Source organism: Lissotriton helveticus, chromosome 3_2 (genome assembly GCF_964261635.1).
Source record: "Lissotriton helveticus chromosome 3_2, aLisHel1.1, whole genome shotgun sequence".
NCBI classification, from domain to species: domain Eukaryota; kingdom Metazoa; phylum Chordata; class Amphibia; order Caudata; family Salamandridae; genus Lissotriton; species Lissotriton helveticus.
Window position 1 is genome coordinate 287,791,979 of NC_136062.1, and position 24,678 is coordinate 287,816,656.

At 44.7% G+C, this 24,678-nt stretch overlaps 1 protein-coding gene across 2 annotated transcripts in view; it reads right to left on the minus strand.

Moving 5' to 3' along the window:
- Positions 1–24,678, minus strand: part of SCAPER (S-phase cyclin A associated protein in the ER) — a 3,246,499-nt gene that overhangs the window by 2,673,247 nt on the left and 548,574 nt on the right. For both annotated transcript variants that reach the window (XM_078685236.1, XM_078685237.1), the window contains exon 8: positions 13,887–14,047. In XM_078685236.1, coding sequence (XP_078541362.1) covers positions 13,887–14,047 — 161 coding nt within the window. The remainder of the gene's footprint in view (positions 1–13,886; positions 14,048–24,678) is intronic.

Genomic DNA, 24,678 nt, shown 5'->3' on the forward strand with positions numbered 1-24,678 from the left:
GTGCCGGAGAATGCCTGGACCGTTCACTATCGGAGGAATAGAGGACCACAGCTGGGGATCTATCACGGTGAGAAGAGCGGGAGCCCGAAGAAGATGATGACAGGCTCACTAGAGACACTTTCCCTCTGGAAGTAGACCTTGTGTGACTCCGCGAAGCCAGATCGTCCGACAGGGCTCATATGCACTGGAGAATGTTCTATCGATCTAAATCTTCTCCCTGAGATAGATTCCACCTCCGCAGCTGAAGCTGATCTTGGAGACCTCTGCTGTGGTGCTAAGGAATGAGACTGAGCTGAGGGTTGATGAACTGTCTCTTGAGTATTCTGTCCCGAAGGCGACCTCCTCTGGGATCGTGAAGGAGAGACTTGCCTTGAAGACAGATGCTTCGACGTCAAACGTCTATGTTGTGACGTCGACTGGGATCTTCTCGACGTCGATCGCCGGTGACTGGGCGACGACGGAGGCTGCTTCGACGTCGACCGTTGATGGTGTGACGTCGACTGAGACCTTCTCGACGTTGATCGCCGGTGGCTGGGCGACGACGGAGGTTGCCTCGCCATCGAGCGTCGATGGCCGGACACCGACGGAGGATGCCTCGACGTCGAATACCGATGACCAGGCGTCGACGGAGGAAGCTGCGACGTCGAAGACTGGTGGTGATGCTTCGACGTCGGCTGTCTCGACATTGAGCTCCTATGCTCCAACGGAGACCTCTCTCTCGAGGTACCTTGTCTCTCGACGCTGAAGTCCTAGTCGTCGAAGGAAGGTGACTCTTCGCCGTCATCGACGGCCTCTTCGACGCCGATCCCGATGCCGAAGGAGAACAAGTCGGGACTTCTCGCGACTTCGATCCTGCGCTTCTTCTGCCTCTTAGGAGACCTACCTCTCTCAGAGAGACCATAAATCCTTATTCTCTCCCTATCTTTGAGGGTACTCCTGGACAAAGTCTTGCAGTGTTCACAAGTGCCTGCGGAATGTGTCTCAGGGAGACAGAGGATACACACAGGATGTGTATCAGTCCTGGCTTTCTTCTTCCCAAAGGAAGGGCAGTGTTCAAAAAGAGAAGGCATTTTTGACAGAAAAATTCCTTTTTTAAGATTAAAAAAAGGTAGCACTAACACTCTATGCCCAAAAGACGTCGAGTGAAAGTAAAATTTGTAGAAAATCTCTAGTATTTTTTGACAAAGTCAAAAAGAAAGGGAGCTGTTGAACCAGGGTCCTGACTGAAGGAGCCGGAAAGAACAACTGACCTAACTGTTTCCCCTGAGGCATGATGGGAAGCCAGGGGTTATGGCTGCCTTAAAGGCACGGTGCCAGTTTTTGTTGAAAATGTTTTCATTTTCTATGCTATTGCTTTTCAATGAAGCCTGTGGCTAACGATGTCTATTTATTAGCAATTTTCAGGATTTATGAGTGTTATTTGCTCATAAAAACACAAAGTTCAAGGGCTATTTGACCTAATGTGTTTTTTGTTTCCTTGCTAATTACAGTGCATGTATGACTATTTACATTGTTTAGCCTCTATTTTGGCGCTGCATTGGTGTGAGAAAAAATTATATATGTGAATACATATATGTGGATCTATTTATATGTGATTTACATATATATTTTTATATTATTTCGGGGTCCCCGCACGTGGGCGGGAATATTCAGTGCTTATGACTTTGATGAGGATCCCCTGGAAGAGAAGTCACTGTGATATCCAACCCATGCAAAGGTGCACCACTCATCACACTTAACTATGGACATGATCTAATTTTCAATTCAGTTGTAATTGATTATCAGAGGCCAAGCTGGGGTGGGGAAAGAAGTTTGTAGGGGCATCTAGGGAGACTACCATACAAAACATGCTTAGAGACGATCCTTCTGGAGACCAAGGTGGACTATCCCCAGGTGGGACAGCGCGGCCTCCCAGTTTTGCTGTATGCAGACGATGCCGTCTTGATGGCTGGGACTCAGCAGGGTCTGCAAATGCTCTTAAACTCTTTTGTTCAATTTCTGGGGGATCAGGACCTGTTGGTCAATAATTCAATGGCCTATGTCATGTAAGTAGGTTTCCTCCCAAGCAGGCCCTATACCTTTAAGGTAGGGTTCTCTCATACCTGGGGGTTCTGTTCGATGCAAAAATTAAACAGGGGCCCCAAATAACTCACAGGAAAAATTACCTTATTCCGGAGTCGGCAGCTATTTTTAACTTTGCATCTAGATTGAGTAAAAGACCGGCAGGGAACCCATTTACAACTTTATAGGGCCAAGTGTAGCTCTAAAGCACTATATGGCAGTGAAATCTGGGGGTCCACCACCCCGGATGACATTCAAATTGCTGAAAACAAGTTCCTGAGACAGCTCTTATCTGTTCCACAGGACACCCCCTCTTTCACAGTACATGAGGAGCTTGGTTTGACCTATATCACATATTTGAGAGCCTACTGCCCTGCGTCTCTGTGGTTAAAAATCTGGACTGGCAAGGGGACATTGCTAAATAAAATGATTTTAAAGGACGGTCTGGCTCTTGATCATGCCTTCCGAGTTCCGTGGCTCAAATACATCAAGGAATGTCTCACAAGCATGGGGAGAGGAGACCTCTTCACTAATCCTGACCTGGCCAACAAGAAGGACCTGAATAATATAAAGGTGGCATTCTTTGCGCAGCAGTCAATGGCCAGGGAAGAGAAGGAGCTTTTGAAGCCCAGTGTACGTCGCTTCATCATGTTAAGAACCATCTTGACGGTGGAGCTTTATTTACTGAGTTTCACAAACTCATACGATCGATTCTTGTTGACCAGGTTTCGTTTTGACCCCTTCCATCTCCTCCTCGCCCATCCAAGAGGGCAGTGCAAGGGCCAAAATCTGTCGTCCTGCGGTTGCGATGGAAAATCCCCACAGGACATGGTCCATTTCATGATGCTTTGTAACTTTTATGATATACCCAGAAAGACCTTTTTTGCTCCGATCTTGAAAAAGTCCAACTTTAGGCAAGTGCACCCACTTTTATCTTTTTACAAATGCTCCCGGGTAGCAATTTTTTTTATGTACTTAAGTCTTTAAAATTGACTATCAGGCTCAGGTCATGTTTTGACTAATTACCTTGTCTCCTGTATGTTTCTTACGGCACTATGCACTTTGTATTGTTTCGCTCACTTCTAGTCCATCAAAGGCTTTCATCAGATGTGATTAACAGAGTCAACCAGAACAATCTCTCTTTACCTGGTAACGTTCACGTGATTTTGGAGTCTTTGAATCCCTGATCTTATTTTTTTTCTCGGTTATCATCTCATTTGACATGTTCCTGTGAGTTTTGTTTTAGGATATTTTAATGTGCGCTTTTATGGTTTTATTTCTTGAAACCGAATAAAGACTAAGATGATGATGATGAGGATATTGACTACCATATAAAAGAAAGAAAATTAACAAACAAGCCCGATAGAAATACATATGTAAAGACTACCGCTCAGTACGGAGGGGTAAGAGGTGGCAATTATCAAACAAGACAAACATCATAGACATTAATAAGCACCAAAATGAGATTGAATACATAAGTTCTTAACATCCTAATAAGAGTACACAGGTATGACAATATCTGTGGGAGGTGAGATACAATGTAACTGTTCTACAAGAGACATTGTATGCAAAGAAGACGAATATCATATGAGACACAAATCAAACCTCCTGGCATGTTAGACAAAACGCAACAGGGTGGCTCTATTCTTCTTTCGATCACTAGGGTTTAAACCTAAAGCTCATACAGCAGACAAAAAAGGTAGGAACTTAATGGTTTCAGGATTTGCACACAATAGATACATTACAGTGGCCTCTGTATACATCCTGCATACAGGTCAAGTCACTTACCTAGTATCACTACTCAATACACTGGCAGACCTCCCAGTTGAGGATATTATTCTTGTTAGAGACTTTGACTCAGTTTGGGACCCGAACAGGGTCGGTGGCTAGCTACCAGTGCCCAAGAGCCTTTTCTCAAGCATTCAAAAATAATTTAGAGCTTTGGGTTTGAAAGATACTTGGAGAGTAAAGCACACTGTCCAAAAAGAAGACTACCTTTTCAACGTTTACAGACGTACTCAAAGATCCAGCTTAGTGGCTAATGCCTTAATGTCCCAAGTATACAATATTGAGGTACATCTGATGATAATTTCGGATCATGTTCCAAAACAACTTTCCTTATTCCGGTTCTACGAGAAGATCTAAAACAACAAATCATAACATTCTCTTTCAATTAAACTGCCCACAAGACAGAGAAAACACATGCACAAAAGGCGAGGGGGGACTGGCCAATCTTAAGCCCTGGCAAAGGTAAGAGGTCTGGCATAGACCACTAGCCTTTTGGCTTTGTCAAGGTTTCCTTTTTCATCGTTTTTGGTAAAATGTTATTGTTGGGGATGCTAGTTGCCAGTCCCTCATCAAGTTAAAAAAAATTTTAAAAGCACCCCAAAAAATGTTTCCTCAAAAATTACAAATTGCATCGTTATGGCCCAGCTCGCGAGCAGCTGATTCAGCAGAAATTGAGGATGCTGGAAGAGAAAAAACCTGTCATCATTGGCTTGGGTTTCTGCTTGTGAATCGGAGCAGAGCAGAGCAGCAAGCAGTAGGGCCGCCATCGCCACCGCCTCCGCTGACCAGACGGAGAAGAGCAGCAAGCAGTAGAGTCGCCATCGCCACCACCTTCGCTGACCGCACTGCCCAGCCTGCAGCCTCGGCACCGACACCGGCTGTGGTGAGCTGAGAAGCCGCAGCGCCGAACTGTAGGGCAAAAGCGGCAGTTATCCACGGCTGAAGAAACAAGGCTGCAGCATACTGCAGGCCGCGGGGGGTCCGGCGTGCGCCGCAAGCTGTGGGAGCCGTGGAGAGCGGGGGCCTCGCCCGAGACCACAGCTGCAGCCGGACCGCCAGAGAGAGCCGGAGAGAGCGGCACATGACCTGCAACTGAGGCGAGAGAGAACAGCGAGTGGCGAGTCACGGTGGAAGGAGCAGTCCAGCCTAGCCAGCTCTACTCCACGTGGGAGGTAAGTCCTGGTGGCGAGCGCGGCCGCCGATAGAGGCGGCTGCGAAGTAAGAGCCCGGGGTGGACCGAGGGGCTGCCTGACTAGGTCTCCCAGCCCGCAGTTCCCCCTGAGTGTACCGCTTGCCCCCTCCTCCCCTTTAAGACGAACAATAAATTTTGGACCAGTCTCGTCCAGCACCTGTTCATAAACTTTGCTCAGACTCGCTCTAACATTTCCAGACCTTCTTAAGGCCCACCACCTGCGCCTCTTCCGTCATCCCCTTACACTCTCATTGCCGGTCTCGAAAGCAGGCCAGGGCCAATTATCTCATCTGGTTGACTTCAGCACCCCTTTACCAAGAGCGCCAATACGTGTTCATTTCAAACTTAAAGCTGCCGCAATTACACCACGATCCACCCCACGACACCCACCTCCAATTCAGGCAACTAACTGCTGACACAAAGGACTCTGGGTATTGTAGTCCCCCTCAGTTACTGTGTGCTTGCAGAATCAGGCATACAAATTAAACACAGGGGCCACTGTTCAACAAGGAGGCCCATAAGCACTGAGTCACATTGCTTTGAGCCCCAGCTTTCGGTGCCTGAGGATGCGTTTAAGAAGACCCAGTCAAGCACGGAGGCAGAGCCGGAGGCGGACCCCGAAAGCACAGCAAGAAGACGGATAACAAGGAGCATCAGCTCTCAAAAATCCCAGGAATCAGGTAATGGCAATAACCTCCCTCAAGGACTCATCACTCATTTTTTCCAGGCTTCCTGTGGCCCTACAGCCGTGGGCGAGGGTCAAGCAGAGTCAGTGCCAGAGATCATCCTTAAACTGGGTCCTCTAAAGACAAATAAAGATCAGAGGTGTCCTCATCCCTGTGAGTTTGTTGCCACTCAAAAAACTGGGAGTCCCGAGGCATGCCTCCAGCCTGTCGCTATGGCGAAGAGCCCGACATGGATCACAGCCGACATTCATGCGAGACCTATGGCGAGGGAGAGTGAGGAGAAAGAGCATAAGGAGGCAGCTGCAGCTACTTCCCCAAAGAGTATACACAAACGATCTACCCCAACGGAGACACCTCGCGAAAAACAGAAGACTACCCACTCAGGAATGGACGCACTAACAACATCATTCCTGCAAAAACTAGAACAGTCTATCGAACGAACATTGGAAGTAACACCAATAAACCTGGGCAGAACTGCCGTCCCGGGAACGTCTCAAACAGAGGGATGGAGCCCGCTGGGCCTAGCACACCAGCAAGACGCAACGGAAGAAGTTACATTCAAAATGTTAAATCGGTCAGCAATAAGAGAAGTACAGGACACAATGGCCAGGGCCCTGCTATGGTAGTCCACAAAGATGGAATTACAAATCGACCTGCTGTACTCAATTGCTCAGCATCTGGCGCGTCAAGACGATAAGTTGGCTAAACTAGAGGTCCTACTCGAAGCCCAACACGCCAACGTGGCTAACACCGACGATAATGCAGCCATCATTGAAAAATGGGCAAGTCTACCAGAAGTTTTAAAAGACATGTTGGCACTAGCCAAAGGGCAAAGTGAGACGTCCCCCCCAGAACAAGCTACTCAAAAGCCATCAGCCTTGAAGACGGTGCATTCCGAACTGTCTAACTATCGCATTGTGGCTAGCAGCCCATCAAAGGAGTCACAGGCAGGGCTAAGTAATAACACCTCTTCGGTGGCACAAGGGAATGGGGAGCTCGAGGTCTTGGCTCTTGATACTACAAGTGACGACTCATTTGACACCCCCCCAGCGGCGAAGGCCGAAGGTGCATCAGCAGGAATGAAAGCTCCACTGTCAAGAAGGGCTAAAAAAAGATTAAAGAAACAAATGAAGAAATCCAAAGTTAAAAGCCGACAAATATTACCAGTAACACAAACATTTGGTGACACGGTAAATAAAAGCAGTCCAAAACCACTTTATCCCATTTTCAACTTCAAACAGGAAACTAAGGCCACGAAGCCAAGAGATGTTCCTCCAGTCCCAGATAAGGCCCAAAGTCTTCAGATCACCCATCGGGAGAATAGACACGTCGAGGAGGTTCAGCTGAGGATGGCACAGGAGGTACTCGGTGCACAAACCAGCGCCCCTAGCCCCCCTGGCTTGGTGCACCTACACAAGACTGTAATAAACTCCAACTTAAACCAGGGTGAGCTGCTAAGAGTCCAAAGAGAGGATGGTTCACTAAATGAGGTGTCAGGCAGACTGCGGCCAGGAATCACCTACAAAACCCTCTGAACAAAAAACTGCCAGAGTCACACTACTCTGGGAGAAGGACAGACCTTGCGCCCTCCTCAACATAAAAACCAACCTGCCATATACGAGGTGCTGCTGACTCCCAGATACATTGCCAAAGGCTCCTACGACATTTTAAACAGGTCTAATATTGTTCGCCTCTTTGGCTCCATTGCATCCTTGGCACAAATCACCTCAGACGAGATCGAGTGGGTAATGTTCAAAAGTGTGGAGACGGACACCCATGGCGACTCCACCTTACTCGGATTCGCACAACAGCAGGTCCAATATGCGGTCCTCAAGGAAGCCACACAACTCGCTGAATGAGGCATCGAAGTCACTGCCCCCAGGGCGCCTAAATATCCACATGTTCTCATGCCTAACCATGGCCAGCAAGGATCTACCTCAGTCCTCAAAGGAACCAGGCCCATAAGCCTGGACGGGAGACCAAAAATAGGGGGGGAGGCCAAGAACTCCGCTTAAAATTAACATCTTTCATAAAGACACGCAGCGGAGAGTGCAGCGGCTTCAGCAAGGTCTGGACTACTTGGAGGTCACACGGAGACAGGGTCCCTAACCAAACATATACCAACGGAAATAGTGCATACTTTCATCCACCCAGGGGCCAAGACCGAAAGCTCACCATCATTTCATGGAACGTAGCAGGGCTAAGCAACATTTTCGGAGACATAGCCTCACTTGAATACCTCGCACAGGGAGACATATTGTACATTCCAGGAGACCTGGGCGAGGTCAACCACCCCAATTGGAGGCTTCTACGAACGTTCTATATCAACGACCAAAAGGACCATCTTTGGACGGCCGTCAGGGGGCCTTTCCATCTTTGTAAGCCACGCCTGCAAATTCAAGATTACAGAACTAAAAGTGGCGTCACCCGATCTTCAAGCCATTACAATAGAGGGGTTGAAAACGGGTCAAAAGTCCCACCCCCTTTTACTAATCAACTGTTACATCAATCCAACTAAATATCAAATGCATCAGGCAATGGAAGCACTCATTACCACGTTGGAAGATCTACTCATAAGCTTAGAGCATCATGAAGTGATAATAGCAGGCGATTTCAACACTAGAGGCCTGGGTTTGTTCCCCGCTGCGTCCTCAAGCAAGAAGTCAGCCCCACTGACTGAATTTCTCACAAACTTTAACCTGCAATCTACTCATGGGTCACAAAAAACGCGCCATCCCTCCTGCACCGCTAAACCGACCTTCAGGAATATATCCACCATAGACTATATCTTTACTAACGAAGGGCTGGCCCATAAACTTTGTGACTTCACTGTGGACGAGAGAGGAAAGCGACCACAGGCCCCTCCGCGCCACATTCAACCTGGTGCGGGGACAGGTGGAAGCTCAGCAAATAATCAGAGCAACCTCAGGCGAAGAACACCATAGAGTCCTCAAGAGAATAAAATGGTCGACCAACCTCAGTGACAGCCTGACACAGTTTGTAGCCAGCAGGGAGGTAGATCTAAAGTCACAAGACATAAAGAACATCACACACTACTGGGAAATACTGACCACGGATTTATTGAAGAGCTTGGGTAACTCCAACCAACCAAGAAACCGTCAAAATAACACCAGGCCAAGACGCAAAAAACCATGGAGTTTGACACAAAGCAAGAAAGCGCTTAATAAGGCAATCAAGGAAAAAAAGAAAGGCATTAACCTGCCAGCGAAGACTTCTATCTCTGCCCTGCGAGCCAATTACAAAAAGAAACTCTGGGAGCTGAAAAGGCAGTGGTCAGAAAAGAACTGGCTCAAAGTGTTTTCCCTAATGAAACAAAAGGACAATAGCAAGCTATGGTGTTATATTAATAGCCTGACCCCCAGAGGCAGCATAAGTAAAACAGTGTTGCAGGGGCTGTGTGGGAAGAATTTGCAAAGGGGCTGTACACCAGTGGGGTAAACCAGACCATCCCTGGCAGCTCAGAGTGGTCCAAGGAGGCTGCTGTAACTATTACAACTCAAAGCACGCCGAAAGACTCCCCAGGGCCCAGCCCATCCGCAAAGTACACAGAGGAGGAGATCTTAAAATTCATTAGGGCTATAAGAACAGATGGGGCTCCCGGCCCAAACGGTATTCCTGCCCAGGTCTTTAAAACTGCCCCTGCCTTTTTTGCAACCATACTCACCCCGCTATTCAATCACTCATTTGCCACTGCAATTCTGCCAACATCTTGGAAAGGCTCGGTCCTATTTCCTATATATAAGAAGGGTGACCACTCGAATCCGGCCAACTATAGGCTCATAGCGCTTCTTGATATAGAAGCCTACAAGGTATACGCCCGCCTACTATTAAGGGATCTGGAGGCCTGTGTAGATAAGAACGGCATTCTCCCGCCCTCACAGACTGGCTTTAGGGCCAATAGTTCCACCTTGGATAATATCATAGCGCTCTCTTACCTTGCGAAGGAATAAGTTGCCCCTGTTCTGTTGTTTCATAGACTATTCTACCGCCTTCGACCGAGTAAACAGGAGTCGGCTATGGGCAAAGCTTGAGACCTGGGGGCTCCCTCAAATTCTGCTTAAAGCCATAAAAGCTCTTTATGAGGGGACATGGGTCCAGGTGAAATTAAGTCCAACAATTACAACAGCAAGAATCGACACCAACTCTGGACTTAAGCAGGGGTGCGTGCTGGCCCCCCTACTTTTCAACTTGTACACAGCAGACATGAGGCAAGCTTTGAAAGATGCAAACTTAGTACCCCCAAGACTGGGGAAGCTGGCCCTGGGTACCCTTCAGTAAGCAGACAACACGGTGGTCATGGACCACACCAGGGTGGGGCTCCAAAGAACCTTTAAACAGTCTGGCAACATACAATAAGGAAAATTGCCTTCGGATCAAAGAGAGCAAGACAAAGATAGTAATCTTCGGCAAATACCACCACAAAAAACAAGCAACATGGTACTTGCGGGAGCACCGAATCAGTACAGCCCCTTCCTACAATTATCTGGGTGACAGAGAGGGTCACAGCAGTCAAACATGTAAAGGAGTTAAAACCTAGAATCGATAGAATAATTCTGTCCCTGAGACGACTAAGCCATCGCCTAGCCAGCCCCTCAGTAGAACCTATGCTGACCGTACTTAGGGCAAAACTGATCCCCTCAACTACGTACGGCCACTTAGCTTATCCAGGAGCATTTGAGAAAAAGATCAACGCGGCCCAGGTGAAAGTGTACAAACTCGTGCTACAAGCCCCAAAAAAGGCAAGGGGCAACAGGCTAAGGCTAGAAATAGGCCGGAAACGCCCAGAACCGACACTACAGCGGGACTTGTTAAAATACTACATCAGAGTGCTGAAAGCACCCGAAAATAACCTTAAACACTTTTTAAAAACAATTTTTGGACAAGCGGGCACCCCATGGCACGCTATGGTGGAAAAAGGTATTGCCTCCCTGAAAATTGAGGGCAAAAGCTTACCCCTCCTTGAAATTCACTATTCTGACTGGGCTCAAGCCATAAAGCGCCAAGTCCAGATCATCTCATTTGAGCTTAACTGCTCAACACTTCGGCACAATACATTAACCCTGGCCCTGGATAAGTCTTATATCCCAGGCAAACCTCAACCATACTTGCAAGACTCGCTATCAATTCAAGCGAGGAAGAAAATTCTGCATTTGCGTCTCTTGGCCCTCAGAATTGTTGACTTTAACCCAAAATGGGCACGTACGGATGGTGCCATCGCCTGCCGGCTATGCAGCTACCGCAGAGAATCCTGATTGCATCTTCTGTGCTGCTGTACCAAGCTGGACAGCGATCGACATCGTCTGCTGCGCCCGGCCCTACGGAACCTAGGCTACAGAAATCTAGAGAGGCCTCGGACTGGTGCTTCTCTGTAACTACGACCTGCCTACTAGCTAGGGTCGGCAAGTTTAACCACCAAGTCAGAATGGCACTTGAGCTCCACCAAAAGGCCACAGACCCAAGGGGTCCTGATATTGTGTAAGCAGTACCATTTGGAACCCCAACCATACAAGCTGTTGGTTAATTTAGCTTGTAAAGTAAGTGGATTCATCGGACTTAAAAATCATAGCAGGGTAGGCTTAGGGCCTCATGGAGACCATTCTGACTAACAGCTGGTATTGTGCCAAGAACAACCACGTCGAACTCCTACACAAGCTCTAAATTCTCGAAGGTGGGAAGACAAGGACCAAATAAAAATGTTTTTTTTTTTTAAATGTAATTTAAAAAAATATATTTTTAACACAAATTTTAATGGACATAAAGTAGTTAAAATACTCGCTATGTTATTTTAAAGTTGTACACAGGGTTTTATTGGGCGAAGGGCTTTCTGGGGGGGGCGTTCATGTGTTTTATACTGTAAAGATTTTAATTAATCGTACAGTTAATAAAGAATACTATGCATTGTGTGTATTCTTCACCTTCTGCCCCATGTTGCCCAAACCCTTAAATTCACGGCCAGATAAAGTGGAGTTAAAAGCACTGCATTCCATTTTTATAGAGAACACCTGAACTACCAAGCTGTACAGAGAAGGATGGGCCAAAATACATTTTGGATCAGTCAGTGCAGGACTGTGACGGCATGCAATCTGTTGGCTGCCTGTTGAGCATAATAATGGTTTCTCTTAAGTAGCAAGGAGGGTCTTCACTGACTCTCCAACTTGTCCAGACAATAGTCTCCCTTTTCCTTAAGGAAGAAGATGAGGACTTGCCGTCCTGTTTATTTTTGTGCTTTTTATCAGAGGACACCTAGAAGGACCATCTATTGTCTACCAATTGACCTGAGGGAAAGGAAAAAGACATATTTGGTAGTCTCATTATGAGGTCAAGATAGGAATAACGAGTATTTCCAGTCCCTTATGGCCAGGGGTTTCATCTTTGGACACAGTTCAAAGGGATGTATTCCGTCCACAGACACGACATGCAGATATTGTAGCGAAAGGAAATAGACATCTGTTTCCAACATTCCCTAATAAGTTTAAAGCCTGACATCTCTAGAGGAGACATTTGACCTAGACCTTCTGGTAACACCAAAAACAATTCAAGAAATTGTTAACAACTAAGTAGGAGCTCCAGATGTGCTTTGGTTAGGTTCCGAAAAACACTTACTGGCGTCAGCTCGTAGGCATATAGCCCAATGTTGACATATCCAGGGTCTGCTGGAGCCCCAGTTGGTTTCATGTAGCACTTCTTGGAAATTCTGGCGATAATTGCTTGGAGAGGTTTTCCTCAACTAGTCTGGCACCTGCGATATTGATATGGCCAGGAACCTTCTGGGAGAAGTATTAATTAGGAATGCGAATTTATAGGGAGTAGCACCAGGAAGCTGTTACAACATTCCAGCATCCTCACTGTGAATGAGTTTGTCAAGAAAGTAGCCCTTCGGAAAGGGAGGCTTTAACAAACTTTCATAATGTTCATCTGCTAGAATCTATCAGGAGTGAGATGTGTGCGATGCCCAATAAAGTGTGAAAATGTTTAGGGAAGAAGGAGCTAGAGGAGACAGGATGGGGTCTAAGAAGCCTGGAAATAAAGGATTTCCATGTTCAAGCATTTCAACATTAGAGACTCTAGAGCCATCCGTTTTCTTATGGGCAACAGTGATGAGTATAGCAGAAAGATCCAAGAGAACAAGAACAAATTAGGGGTGGCTGTGATCACAGAACTCAAATGTTTTAAATATGGTTAAGAACCATTTCGGTGGAGCTGAATTTTTGAATGGCAGATTGCAGTGAAGTTAGTAAGATGAAAGAGACAATGCATTACGTGAGCACAGTGCATAAATACATTACTTTTTAAAATTATTTTAAATAATTGAAGTTGGGCGGTAAGGCGGTATTTGGAGGGAGGACGAGTCATCAGCTGTCAATTTCCTGATCAAGGGTAGTAACACTTCAGATTTTAAGCATACACGGAAAATTGCAGACAGTAAACAATGCGTGAAGAGCAAAGTGAAGCAAAGCAGAAAATATAATAAGGCTACTGGTCTACCAATTTTGGGGGCAAGTGTTGGGAGGGAACAAAGAAAATGCTAGCAGTTAGATTATAGGGTTCCGTTTGGCAAGATAAATCGGGGAGGAGTAATTATGATCAGCACTGGTGGTGGTGGAAGGGTATATAATGGGGAAGTGAGCACTTGAGGAGGGTGCAGTATGTACTTCTAACAGATTTTATATTTTCAATAGAAGTAGTAGGCAAAGCAATTGGCAGTGAGCTGCTTCTGGGTTGCAGTGCTGATGGGAGGGAGTTTATTGTGAAGGATAGTTTATTGGAAGTAATGAGTCTGTAGAGGAGATTAAGGCAGAAAAACAATTTAGTGAAATCAAGGGCTCGGGACATTTAACTTCGTACCATATTGTAATTTTTAGCTGCTCTTAAAGATAGCTATTCCATCATCTATGTTAGATAAATGTTGGGCTTATGGGGCATACAGAGAGTAAAGTGATATGGAGCACTGTGCAGTACTATTGAGCAGCAGAGAAAATGTAATTCACTTTTTTTTGTATCAGAAAATGTAATTGTCTCATTGTCAACGCGAGGGGTATAAACAGCCAACAGTAAATAGGGCGTGTACTAATCAACAATTGCAAACATATATCAGCTTGAACATGAAATCAAATATAAGTCCAGTAAAAAACACTTACCATGTTTCCGTGAAGACTTCTGGGTTGCTGTAGGCATATTAGTCTGATCATTTACAACCTCTATGCAGACTGAAGTGCCAGCATGGTTTGCTTTTACTTTGTCAGCCCAACTTACACCAGTAGGTGGGAGCCGAGTAGCAGGTATCGTCATAGAAGGGCCCCTAAAGATATGAACAATAAAAAAAAAGTTAACTTGCTAGGAATAGTACAGTCTCCAGCAAGTGAATCAAACATGGAAAGTGAAAATTAAATTAAAGCAAAATATGTGACAGAACAAGTTCAGAATCAGAAAGTACTTTATTCGGTTAAAAATCGTTAACCATGAAAGTAACAACATGAACAATACACACTATATAAAAAAGGAACTAACTTAGAATACATATTATCATTATATTTCATTTACGGTAATAGATTTCATTAATTTCAAAACATGTTTAAAATAGCTTAAAAGAACCACAACAGTAAAAACAGTATCCATTCTCTGACATTCTAGAAAAGCTGAACGACATCTTTTTATGTTCATGTCTTTAAGAAAGGGGAGTAAAAATTTTCGGCGAGGAATAATATAAAATTTACAAAAGAATAAAATGTGAATGTCGGATTGGGTCGAGGAATCATCACAGGGGCAGATTGATAAAGTCTGCGACCATAAATTCATTTTTGGGAAGGACAGAAGTCTAAAAACAAGATTCAATCTAAAGCGGGTTAAAAGAAATCGATCGTGATTTGACATCATCAGGGTCAAATAGGGCTGTACTTTTACTCCAGTCAATATCAAGTTATGCAAAGCAACTGTTTTTTTACTGGCTTCTGCTCTTCTTCTTTTATCCTTGAGGTATTCCAAACTCAGTTTTTTAAAAAATCCTCTGGGTATAGTTCCCATAGATAATGGATCCTCATAGTATTCGCAGTGTCCAATATCAAACATAAATTGCTTGATGTATGCTAACCATTCGACATTGGCCGTATTTTCCATGTTCAATATGTCCTGTATCACAGCCCGATTAACAACACATTCATTAGTAGTCCATACCCTGTGCCACAATAGAATGGGCTGTATTCTAATTAAATCTGATAGGTAAGGTTGACCCACCTCCATGTGGCAAATATAGGATGAAACACTCTGCGGTACAGATAAAACATCCCGCATAAATTTGTTTTCAACAATTTGTAGTGGGACAATATTAGAAAAGCCCAAGAGTCTCGCACCATAGAGGGCTACGGATGTACATGTGGCGTTGTATATGGTCAAGATTTCTTTTATTGGTTTTTTCCCCAGCTTTTTCAGGAAAGTCTTAACGGCCATTATGGTTTTTTTTAAACAAAAGGGTTCTAGCCTTTATTGCGCTTGACCATCCCCCCCGCTCATGAAACAAAATTCCCAAATAGGGGAAAAACGAAATGTTTTCCAAGGGAGCGTTATTTAAAAACATGCATTTCGACTTTTTTCCAGATTTTGTGCCGCAGTTCATGGAGTATGTTTTACCACAACTAATTTTCAGGTCTAAGCTCAACATGAACTTTTCAAAGGATACTAACAATTTCTGTAATGCCAGGGGGGTTCGAGCCATTAGGACGGCATCATCCGCATAAATGAGCGCAGGGATCGGCCTCCTTCCCACTCTAGGCATGTCCCTGCACTCATGCACGAGGTGACGCTCAAGTCCATTAATGTAAAGAAGAAATAGGAACGGGGCCAGAACACAGCCCTGTCGTACTCCACGTCCCACTCCAAATCTTCTAGTACATTCTCCCCCACGGCCATAACGAACTGATGCAGTTGCTCCTGAGTATAGATCTCTCAAGAAACAAATTATTGCATCGTCGACGCCTAGCCCTTTCAAAATATCCCACAATTTAGTGTGCGATACACAATCAAATGCCGAAGACAAATCAACAAACGTAAAATATAACCGTTCCCCTTTAACCCTATTATATTTTTGTTGGATAATCATTAAATTTAAACATTGTTCAACGGTACCCAAGCCTTTCTGGAAACCGTACTGTAGGTCGCTCAAAATTTCATTTTCCTCAGCCCAGTTCTGGAGTCTTGCCAAAATTATTCTACCCAGAATTTTAACGGATGAATCAAGAAGTGAGATTGGCCTATAGCATGCACAATTTTGTCTCTCACCCTTCTTGTATATCGGCACAATTATCGAAGTAAACCAGGATGAATGCAGACCATTAGCAAGAGCGGCATTAAAAAGCTGTACCAACATGGGGCCCCAGATCTCCATGTTTGCTTTATATAAATCTGCCGGGATCCCATCTGGGCCAGCAGCCTTTCCAGCCTTAGTTGCATTCAACCCGATTAAAACTTCCTCCAGAGATATGACCAACTTTTCCTCACCCTTTAGACTATTCACATAATTAAAAACATTTGTAGAACAAGAAACATCCTGCGAGCTATATAGAGTTGAGAAGTGTTCCACCCATTCCTCTTCGGTAATCGCCGTCTCAATACGAGCCTTATGACTATCAAAGAGGAAAGGGGCATTAACTGCCCTCCAAAAAGCAGATGCATCTTTGGACTGAGCAGCCTCACAGAGGTCTTCAAGGGCCTCCTTTTTTATGGCATTTTTCCTACATTTCAGGGCTTTCTTATAAGTGTTCCTTAACCCTCTTATTAGTAAGTGATCCCGGGAGACCTATGGATAGCATGTTTCAAATCGCTTAGTGCCCTGGTACAAGCGGTATTAAACTAGCTTTTAGTACGCCTAGTCTTGTTTCTTAGCTCCACCCACAAACTTTTCTTAATTTCAAGGGCTATTTTGTCAAAATGCTCAAAGATCTGAGTGGAGCGGGACGTCTCCCCTAGGCAAATAGAAAAACTATCTGAACAGGTATTTAACAACTTTGCCAAAAACCTTTCTGGCGTGACCTTGCCCCATTTTAGTGTATACCCGTTTTGCCTACCCAAGATCAGATCAGGGGCTATATCTGAGGTGAGAATATGTTCAGAGTGTTCGTGGAAAGGATTCTCAACCTCTAATGATAGGGGCAAATGATCACTTAGGGGTAACTCTAAAATCTTTAGACTGTTGATTCTATAACTATAACTATTAGATACAAGAATAAAATCAATAGTGGACATGGCTCCTCTACCAATAAATGTCGGTTGAAAAGGAGTAGGGTTCTGAGCTGTTTCATTTACGAAACCCAGGTCGTACATAAATACTAGTTCATTAAATAAGTCCCCGATCAAGGAATGTTCGAAATGTGTTAGGTCTATGTCTTGTTCTAGCATTAAGCCACAAATCCCCTTTTTTCCGCTTGTACAGAGTGGACAGTTAAAATCTCCCCCCCATAAAATTAACATTTCCTTATTTGATTTCTCTATTTCATGTTGTATGTTTTCCCTAAGTGTTCTTAGGGTATTCAATATTTCATCTTTCGGAATATTATTGTAAAAGTTGATCAAAATTACAATAAATCCCTTTGTACATATGGTTATAAGTTGGTAGTAATTTGAATTAGAATTAAAACGTACTTTCTCATACTTAAGCTTATTCGAGAGGAATGTTATTAGACCTCCCTTCGCACGGCCATGTTGACCACCCTCAGCTGAGGTAAAGAAGGTTCTATACCCGCTTAAATGAACAGGTTCTGTGGTCCAAGTTTCTTGAAGGACCACGACATCCCGCTCATTTAAAATTATCTCCAGAGCTGGGTTATTTCTCTTATTTTTTAATCCTGCTACATTCCAGGATAGGAATGTACAGGAATTCCCTTTTATGTTACTACCTTCCTCTTCTACCGTGGAAATATTACAATCTATCTCCTTGCATGGGGCGCTTACTATTCCAGTGTTGACCCCTAGCTCCACCTTCTGGGCAATAGCAGTATTAGATCGAGGCTCCTCACCGGCGCCCGGATTTATATTTAAGGTCGGTTCTGAAAGTAAGGTTATATGGCATTCCTCCCCAAAAGTGGTCATTATAAAGTTCTTTTTAGGAACAGCAACCTCTTCTGGACTCCGAATATTTGTAAAATCGGCAACCTTTTCATGTCAATCGACATAATCAAGGCCCGAAAATACATCAAATCTATTATGGGTTGGAAGATTATAGGCTTGACGTGAGAAATCTCTATTCTCCCTGAAAATGTTCTTATTCCTATAATCCATTCCAGGCGTACTTGGGAAGAATTGCCTCCGATTTATACCCAACTGTCTCCCAGATTGGGACAGTGGATTCATACCATATCCACGTTGGTTTAAAGAAAACCAATCTCCAGAATGTCTTACTCTATTCCTATCTCCAGGGTTTTGTCCTGGGCAATACGGATAGAAATAACTGAGATAGTGAGTAGAGATAGAGTCACTGCCTACCGAGTCATACCAATCTCCTATATGGCGTACCGCTCTGTGATCTTTAAAATTTACAATAATAACATCGCCTTTCTTGTCTTTGGGTCTGGAACCCACCCAAACTGATCGCCTCACAGTCAATATTTCTCCATTGATATGCGCTGGGAGGGGTCTGTTATTATGTAACCAATGTGTTACTTTATTTCTTAATGCATAGTGATCTTCCCTAGCCTCCAAAAGTAACTCAGGGACACCTGCCATGACTATAGTGTAGGGGGCAGCTTCAGGCGGTAGATCAACTGTTCTCTTTTGGTACCGTTTTCTATTATAAGAATTTGCGGTGCCATTCTCGTTATTGGGCTTAGATTGGGGTATCTGTTGTCTTTCTTCTACTAACAGTTTTCCCTCACCTTGGCCGCCTACACTACTCACAGTTTTGATGTCAGACTTCTTTTTAAACAGAGTTACAGGAGGAACGCTTTTGATTATGGGGCCAGTCAATTTAATCCCTTCTTGAACAATTTTTGTGGAGGGGACTGGGCAAGGTGATGCTAATTTAGGAGCAGTCGCCAATGACACAGGTAAACTGCTAGATTTCATAAGATTCACCCCCTGTATCAGATCTGCTAATAGTTGTGTGTTTCTCCCTACTTTTTTATCTAGCTCGTCAAATCTGATATTACATAAATTCATTTTTTCCAACAGTGGCTGAATTAAGCCTTTTAACAGGCTTTCTAATTTTACTAGTAGACCAGTCTCACCCTAAGAACAAGAATCAGTTATTCTAGGGGGTAAAATTGGGAGGGATGATAGGGTCGTCGCATCAGTCACGGCTGGAGTCGAGTTCCTCTTCTGTACTTTAGCTTCCCCAGTCGGCATGGGACAACCCCCTCTTTTTTTAGTAATATTGGTAGTGGTTTTCAGTGGCGACATCTGGGTTAAATTAATAAGTGGAGCAGGAGAAAATCTGGGGGAGTCAGATAGCCCTTCTTCAACATACGAACTACTTAGGCTCATCTTGTGTGGTTTCAAACTAACCGGAGTTGTTAATATGGAGATCTCAGTTATAGAATAATCAGATACACCAGTTTTTTCCTCCCTTTCTCCCAGATTGGGAGACCTAAGTTCTTCCACACTACTATGTGCACGTGAACCCAATGGGGCTAACCCTATGTTACCCGCACAAGTACTTTTACTTATCTTGTTTACCTCTTGTGAATTATTCCTAGGTACTTGTACTTGTGCTTTTTGCATGTGCTTCCCCCTTCTCTTTCGTGTTTTTGCCTTTTTGAATATTCTTACCGGCGGGGTGTGTTTTTGTTTTTCCACGATATCTGGATAATCAGAAAGTTTTATAACATGGACCTGTGCGGTCGCAGTAACTACCTTGCCACAGGGAATAGGAGTTTTTTTAGGCGGAGATATATCTACAAGAAGCGCCTCCTCCTGGGTCAGAGAAAGATTTCCCTGGCCAAGGGAGGCGCGTCTATTAGAGTTAATCTGCGTAATTTTTTGGATTAAATAATTATCCATAGGCCCTTTATCTAATTTCTCCTTAGACATTTTACTAGCTCAAATTTATACAGATTCCGAAACAATATTTCAAGTAAATAAGAAAAATAATAATGATATTAGGACAAAACAAAGCAAAACACCACAGCTGCAACACTCAGTGTCAGCGCCTTTGTCCCAAATAGATATAACATAGAATTTAAAATTTCAATGAAAATACCTAGCTGTCAAGAGTCCCAAATCCCAAGGGCACCAGCACCTAGTGCCCAGTCCAGTCTCTGCAGGCCTCTGAGGGCCTCAGAGGGCCCGCCCTTTGCCCGGGCTTCGCTCCGCGCTTTGCTCAGCGCGCGTCCCGCTAGCGCGTTTAGGGCTATCTGTAAATAGCTGGAGGGGGCGGGAAGAGGACCAGCTGCGGCGAGTCAGGTAACGCAGCGCCCGCTGGTCCTCGCAGTCCCGGTAGGTGTTTGTGTCCCACGGCGGTCACCTCATGGGTCAGGCAATCCGGCAGATTATATGCAGATTGAATGCCTCGAGCGGCTCCCGCGAAGAGGGGGCCTCGAGGCGTGGGACAGCAAAAGGCAGAAAGCAGGGAAATCCAAAAGGCTCTCAGCAAAGTCTCAGTGTGCAGCGACAGAACAAGTTACTTAACTTGGGTAATACTCTTTCTTATTCGTACTCACACCGCATATTTCTTCCTCACCCGTAGAATATCCCCAGGTGCTAGACTGGATACAGAGAATTCTTAAGCAATTTCCTGCACCCTGGTAGGCGACTCGGCACACACCCTGAAGCAGACACAGCAGAGCCACATATGAGCTCCACCACAGTGTGCGGATAACAATTTATTGTATTTCTCGTTGCGAGCTTACATACAAACAAGCATTGTTATGTTATGTTAAAAGTATTTATAAAGCGCACTTTCACCAGGCGGTTTCATGGCGCTGTGAACGGGGGGCAGCAGAAGAGTGAAAGGAGGCATTGAGTTACTCGTAGGCCTGACAGATCAGCAGAGTTTTCAGACGGGATCTGAAGTGGGTATAGGATGTAGTAAGTCTAAATTCCAAGGGGAATGAGTTCCAAAAGAAGGGGGCAAGAAAAGAGAATCTGAGACCACCATGTTTCTTACGTTTGAAGGTGGGGGTGGAAAGCAAAGCCAAGTGGGAGGAGCGAAGATCGCGAGAAGGGAGATAGCGGTGGATCAAAGAGGAAATGAAGGCTGGGCCAATGCCGGCCAATGCTTTGAAGGTAATGCAGCCTAATTTGAATTTGCAACGTTTGGCCACCGGGAGCCAGTGAAGACTCTTAAGCAGGGGACGGACATGGTGGTGTCTAGGTTGGTGGAAGATGTGCCTAGCGGTCTGGTTTTGCACCAGTTGCAGACGACGGAGCTGGTAGGCAGGGATGCCAACGTAAAGTGAGTTGGCATAATCAATGCGGGAGATGACCAGGGCCAGAAGAGCAAGGGATAAGGCCTCCGTGGTGAAGAATCCAAAGATCTTTCGAATTCTGCAGAGGTGGAAAAAGCAGGATGACACCACTGCGCTAATTTGGGGATTCATGGATAGGTCTTTACAGATTATAACCCCCAGGCTTATTGCGGATTCTGCAGGACAGGGAGGAGTGCCTAGAAGGTGGGGCCAGAAGTTAGAATTCCATGGGTTGGAGGGGCCTCCAGTCAGGATCAGTTCAGTCTTGTCGGGGTTGAGTTTTAGTTGATTGGCCACCATCCAGTCGCTAATGAGGCACATGGTGGACTGGAAGTTGTTGACTGAGTGGCCCGACGAGTCAATGTCAAACACCAGCTGGATGTCGTCTGCGTGGTTAAAAGCAGCGACCTTACTTTCACGCAGGAACCGGATGAGGGGAGTCAGGTACAGGTTAAAAAGAAAGGGGGAAAGGGAGGATCCCTGGGGGACACCGCAGGTCAGCCTAACTTTCTCCGCAGAGAAGTTGGCAAGGCGGACGGCCTGGTGTCGGTTACTAAGGAAGGAGGAAATCCGCCTAAGAGCCGACCCCTGGATGCCGGCGTCGCCGACACGGTCGACCAAGATGTTATGGTCGACCGTGTCAAACGCGGCCGACAAATCCAGGAGCACCAAGGCCTGACTGATGTTGTGGTCAGCCCCCCTCCTCAGTTCATCCATGACTGAGAGAATGACTAATTCGGTAGAGTGTACTGACCTAAATCCTGCTTGTTGGGAGTCAAGGAACTGTGAATGTTCGATGAAAGAGCTAAGGAAATTGGTGACACTAGCTTCAAGCAGCTTGCTGAGGTAAGGGAGCAGCGAGATGGGGCGAAAGTTGCTCATCAGAGAAGGGTTAGCATTGGGTTTTTTCAGAATAGGGACGACTTCAGCTATCTTAAAGGAGTCGGGAACAGAGCCTAGTCTGACAGAATTCTTGAGGATCGCAAGAAAGGGGTTAGGACAGGTGGCAAAGTCTTCTTGTAGGATATGGAATGGGCAGCAATCTGTGGGGGAGCCTGTACCAACCTTTTTTAATAGAGCGATGAACTCATCCCTGGATATCAGGGGTATTTGGTCCACTACCTGGGAGTTTTTAAAGGTGGTAACAGGGGTGGTATGGAGTATGGGGGAGGGAATTCTGCTTTTGATTGTGGCAATCTTTTCCATGAAGTATAGGTTAAGGGAGTCACAGAGCGTTTGAGAAGGGATGGGCTTAATTGTTACTCTGTCCGGGTGTGAGAGCTCCTCAACTATGGAGAATACGTCCTTGGTCTTGGCAGCAGAATTGGTGATCTTCAGGGAGAAGTAAGCATTGAAAATGCAATAGGTCTCGCCTTCGTTTAAGTTAAAGCAATTCTGTTTGTAATCAGGTGGCTTTTTAGCTTTGCTTTTATTAGTGTCTTTTAAACTTTCATGTACATAACATGCATATGTATATATATATATTTTTTTGTATGTATATATATATGTATATATATATATATATATACACGCACACATATATATATATATATATATATGTGTGCATGTATATATATATATATATATATATATATATATATATATATATATATATATATATATATATATATATATATATATATATATATATATATATATATATATATATATGTGACCAAGGCCTCTGTGAAGGCCGAAACGTTATGCTGAGGTGCACCTTCTCCACGATTGAATAAACTTGCTCACCTGCACTTGGGTCTCCTCTTTTTCTGCGCCGTCGGTATCCGTGACTGGGCTCCAGGCGAGAGAAAACTGAGATTGTTTCATATATATATATATATATATATATATATATATATATATATATATATATATATATATATATATATATATATATATATATACACGTGTATGTGTGCGCTTAGAGAGGGAAAGCGGTAGAGAAGTAGAGAGTAGTAGAGAGTAGTAGAGAGTAGTAGAGAGTAGTAGAGAGAGGCAGAGAGAACAAATTGAAGAAAATAGGTATCTAAGACTATTACTAAAAGTCCCCCAGAGCACTCCTGCATATATTATCCATGAAGAGTTGAGAACCGGGAGCCCCTACGCTGTTTTAAGCGCATACTGGCACGTCCGGTGAGCTGTGTGCTGCTCTGGGGCTGCTGGCAATGGAGTCCGCTCCTTCGCGGCTCCAAACAGTACAGAGACCCCAGCGCTGAGAACACAGGTGCAGGCAAAATATCAAAAATATCAGAAGGAGCTCCCCTATCCCACATCAAACGGACATAACCAGAGAGATTTTAAAATAGTTTCCTGGAACATAGAAGGTTTATCTGCCAAATACAAAAATGAAGACTGGCTAGTTTATATTTGGAAATTCCAAGTCAACTGTTTACAGGAAACATGGGAAGTAGAGAGTAGTACTTTCCACCTTGAGGGTTACAAAAGCTATTTTGTACCAGAGTGCAAGGCTGTGTCAGGGAGAGGAAGGGGAGGACTGATTATATATATGTCGGTCTCAGGTTAGAGGGCAGATGTTCTAATTTAGGTTGGAACTTAGACTTCACGTTGGGGCTTAGGTTTTATAACAAGGGCCACAAGTTAATTTTTATAATGCGATCTTACTGGGCCAGAGTACTGCAAGAGTGGATGAGTTGGAGAGTAGGTTTGCTCGCATACAGGAGCAAGGGGCGTCGATGCCTCATTTGGTTTTAGCTGGCGATTTTGAAAGTCGATGGGGGGATTGGTCATCGTGTACTCTGGAAAAGGGCCCGCATATGAAACAATCAAAGGAGGGAAGGGTGCTATGCAAGTTACTAAACACACATGCCCTTACACACACCATGGAGCTGGCTGAAGTTGGGAAGGATAAAATGGTACACCCCACATTTAAAGGCAGAGGAAGTGTTTCTTTTATTGATTTCATCTTTGTTTCCAAAACACTTAAAAAATGGGTCACAGGTTTTAAAATATGTCTTAGTATCTTCAGTGACCATAATCCCCTAGCCATGTCCATCGTGGAGCTAAATCTCTGCAAGAACCCACCTAGAGTGTGTGGGGCGGGGGTGGTATGTGCCACAGACCAAGGCAGGAGGTTGAGATGGTCACAGGGTAATGGCGAAGCTTTTTATAGAGCTTTAGTGAAAGATGGTGAACAGCTCATCGCGGACTGTTTAGACCCAAATGTGGAGGGGGCTGAACTAGTCAGGGCATTTGAGGGTGTTGCCCAATTAATTGATGGTCTGCTCAGGACCACAACACACAAAGCTAGATCGAATGACCCAAGGTGTGTTGACCAACAGTGCTTCCATGTCCTGAGAGAGCTGAAAGTTGCTCTAAAAACCTCCCAAGAGACAAGAGCAGGGTGACCATTTGCAGGATAAATTACAAATTGGCAGTAAAAGGCCATAAATCCAAATTGCAACAGCAGGATTGGGAGGACCTGTGGGAAGCAATAGAGCTAGAGGACACACCTGCCTTTTGGAAAGTTATAAATGAAACTTGCTTCCAAGTGGCAAACAAATCCAGGGAAGCCAATAACATC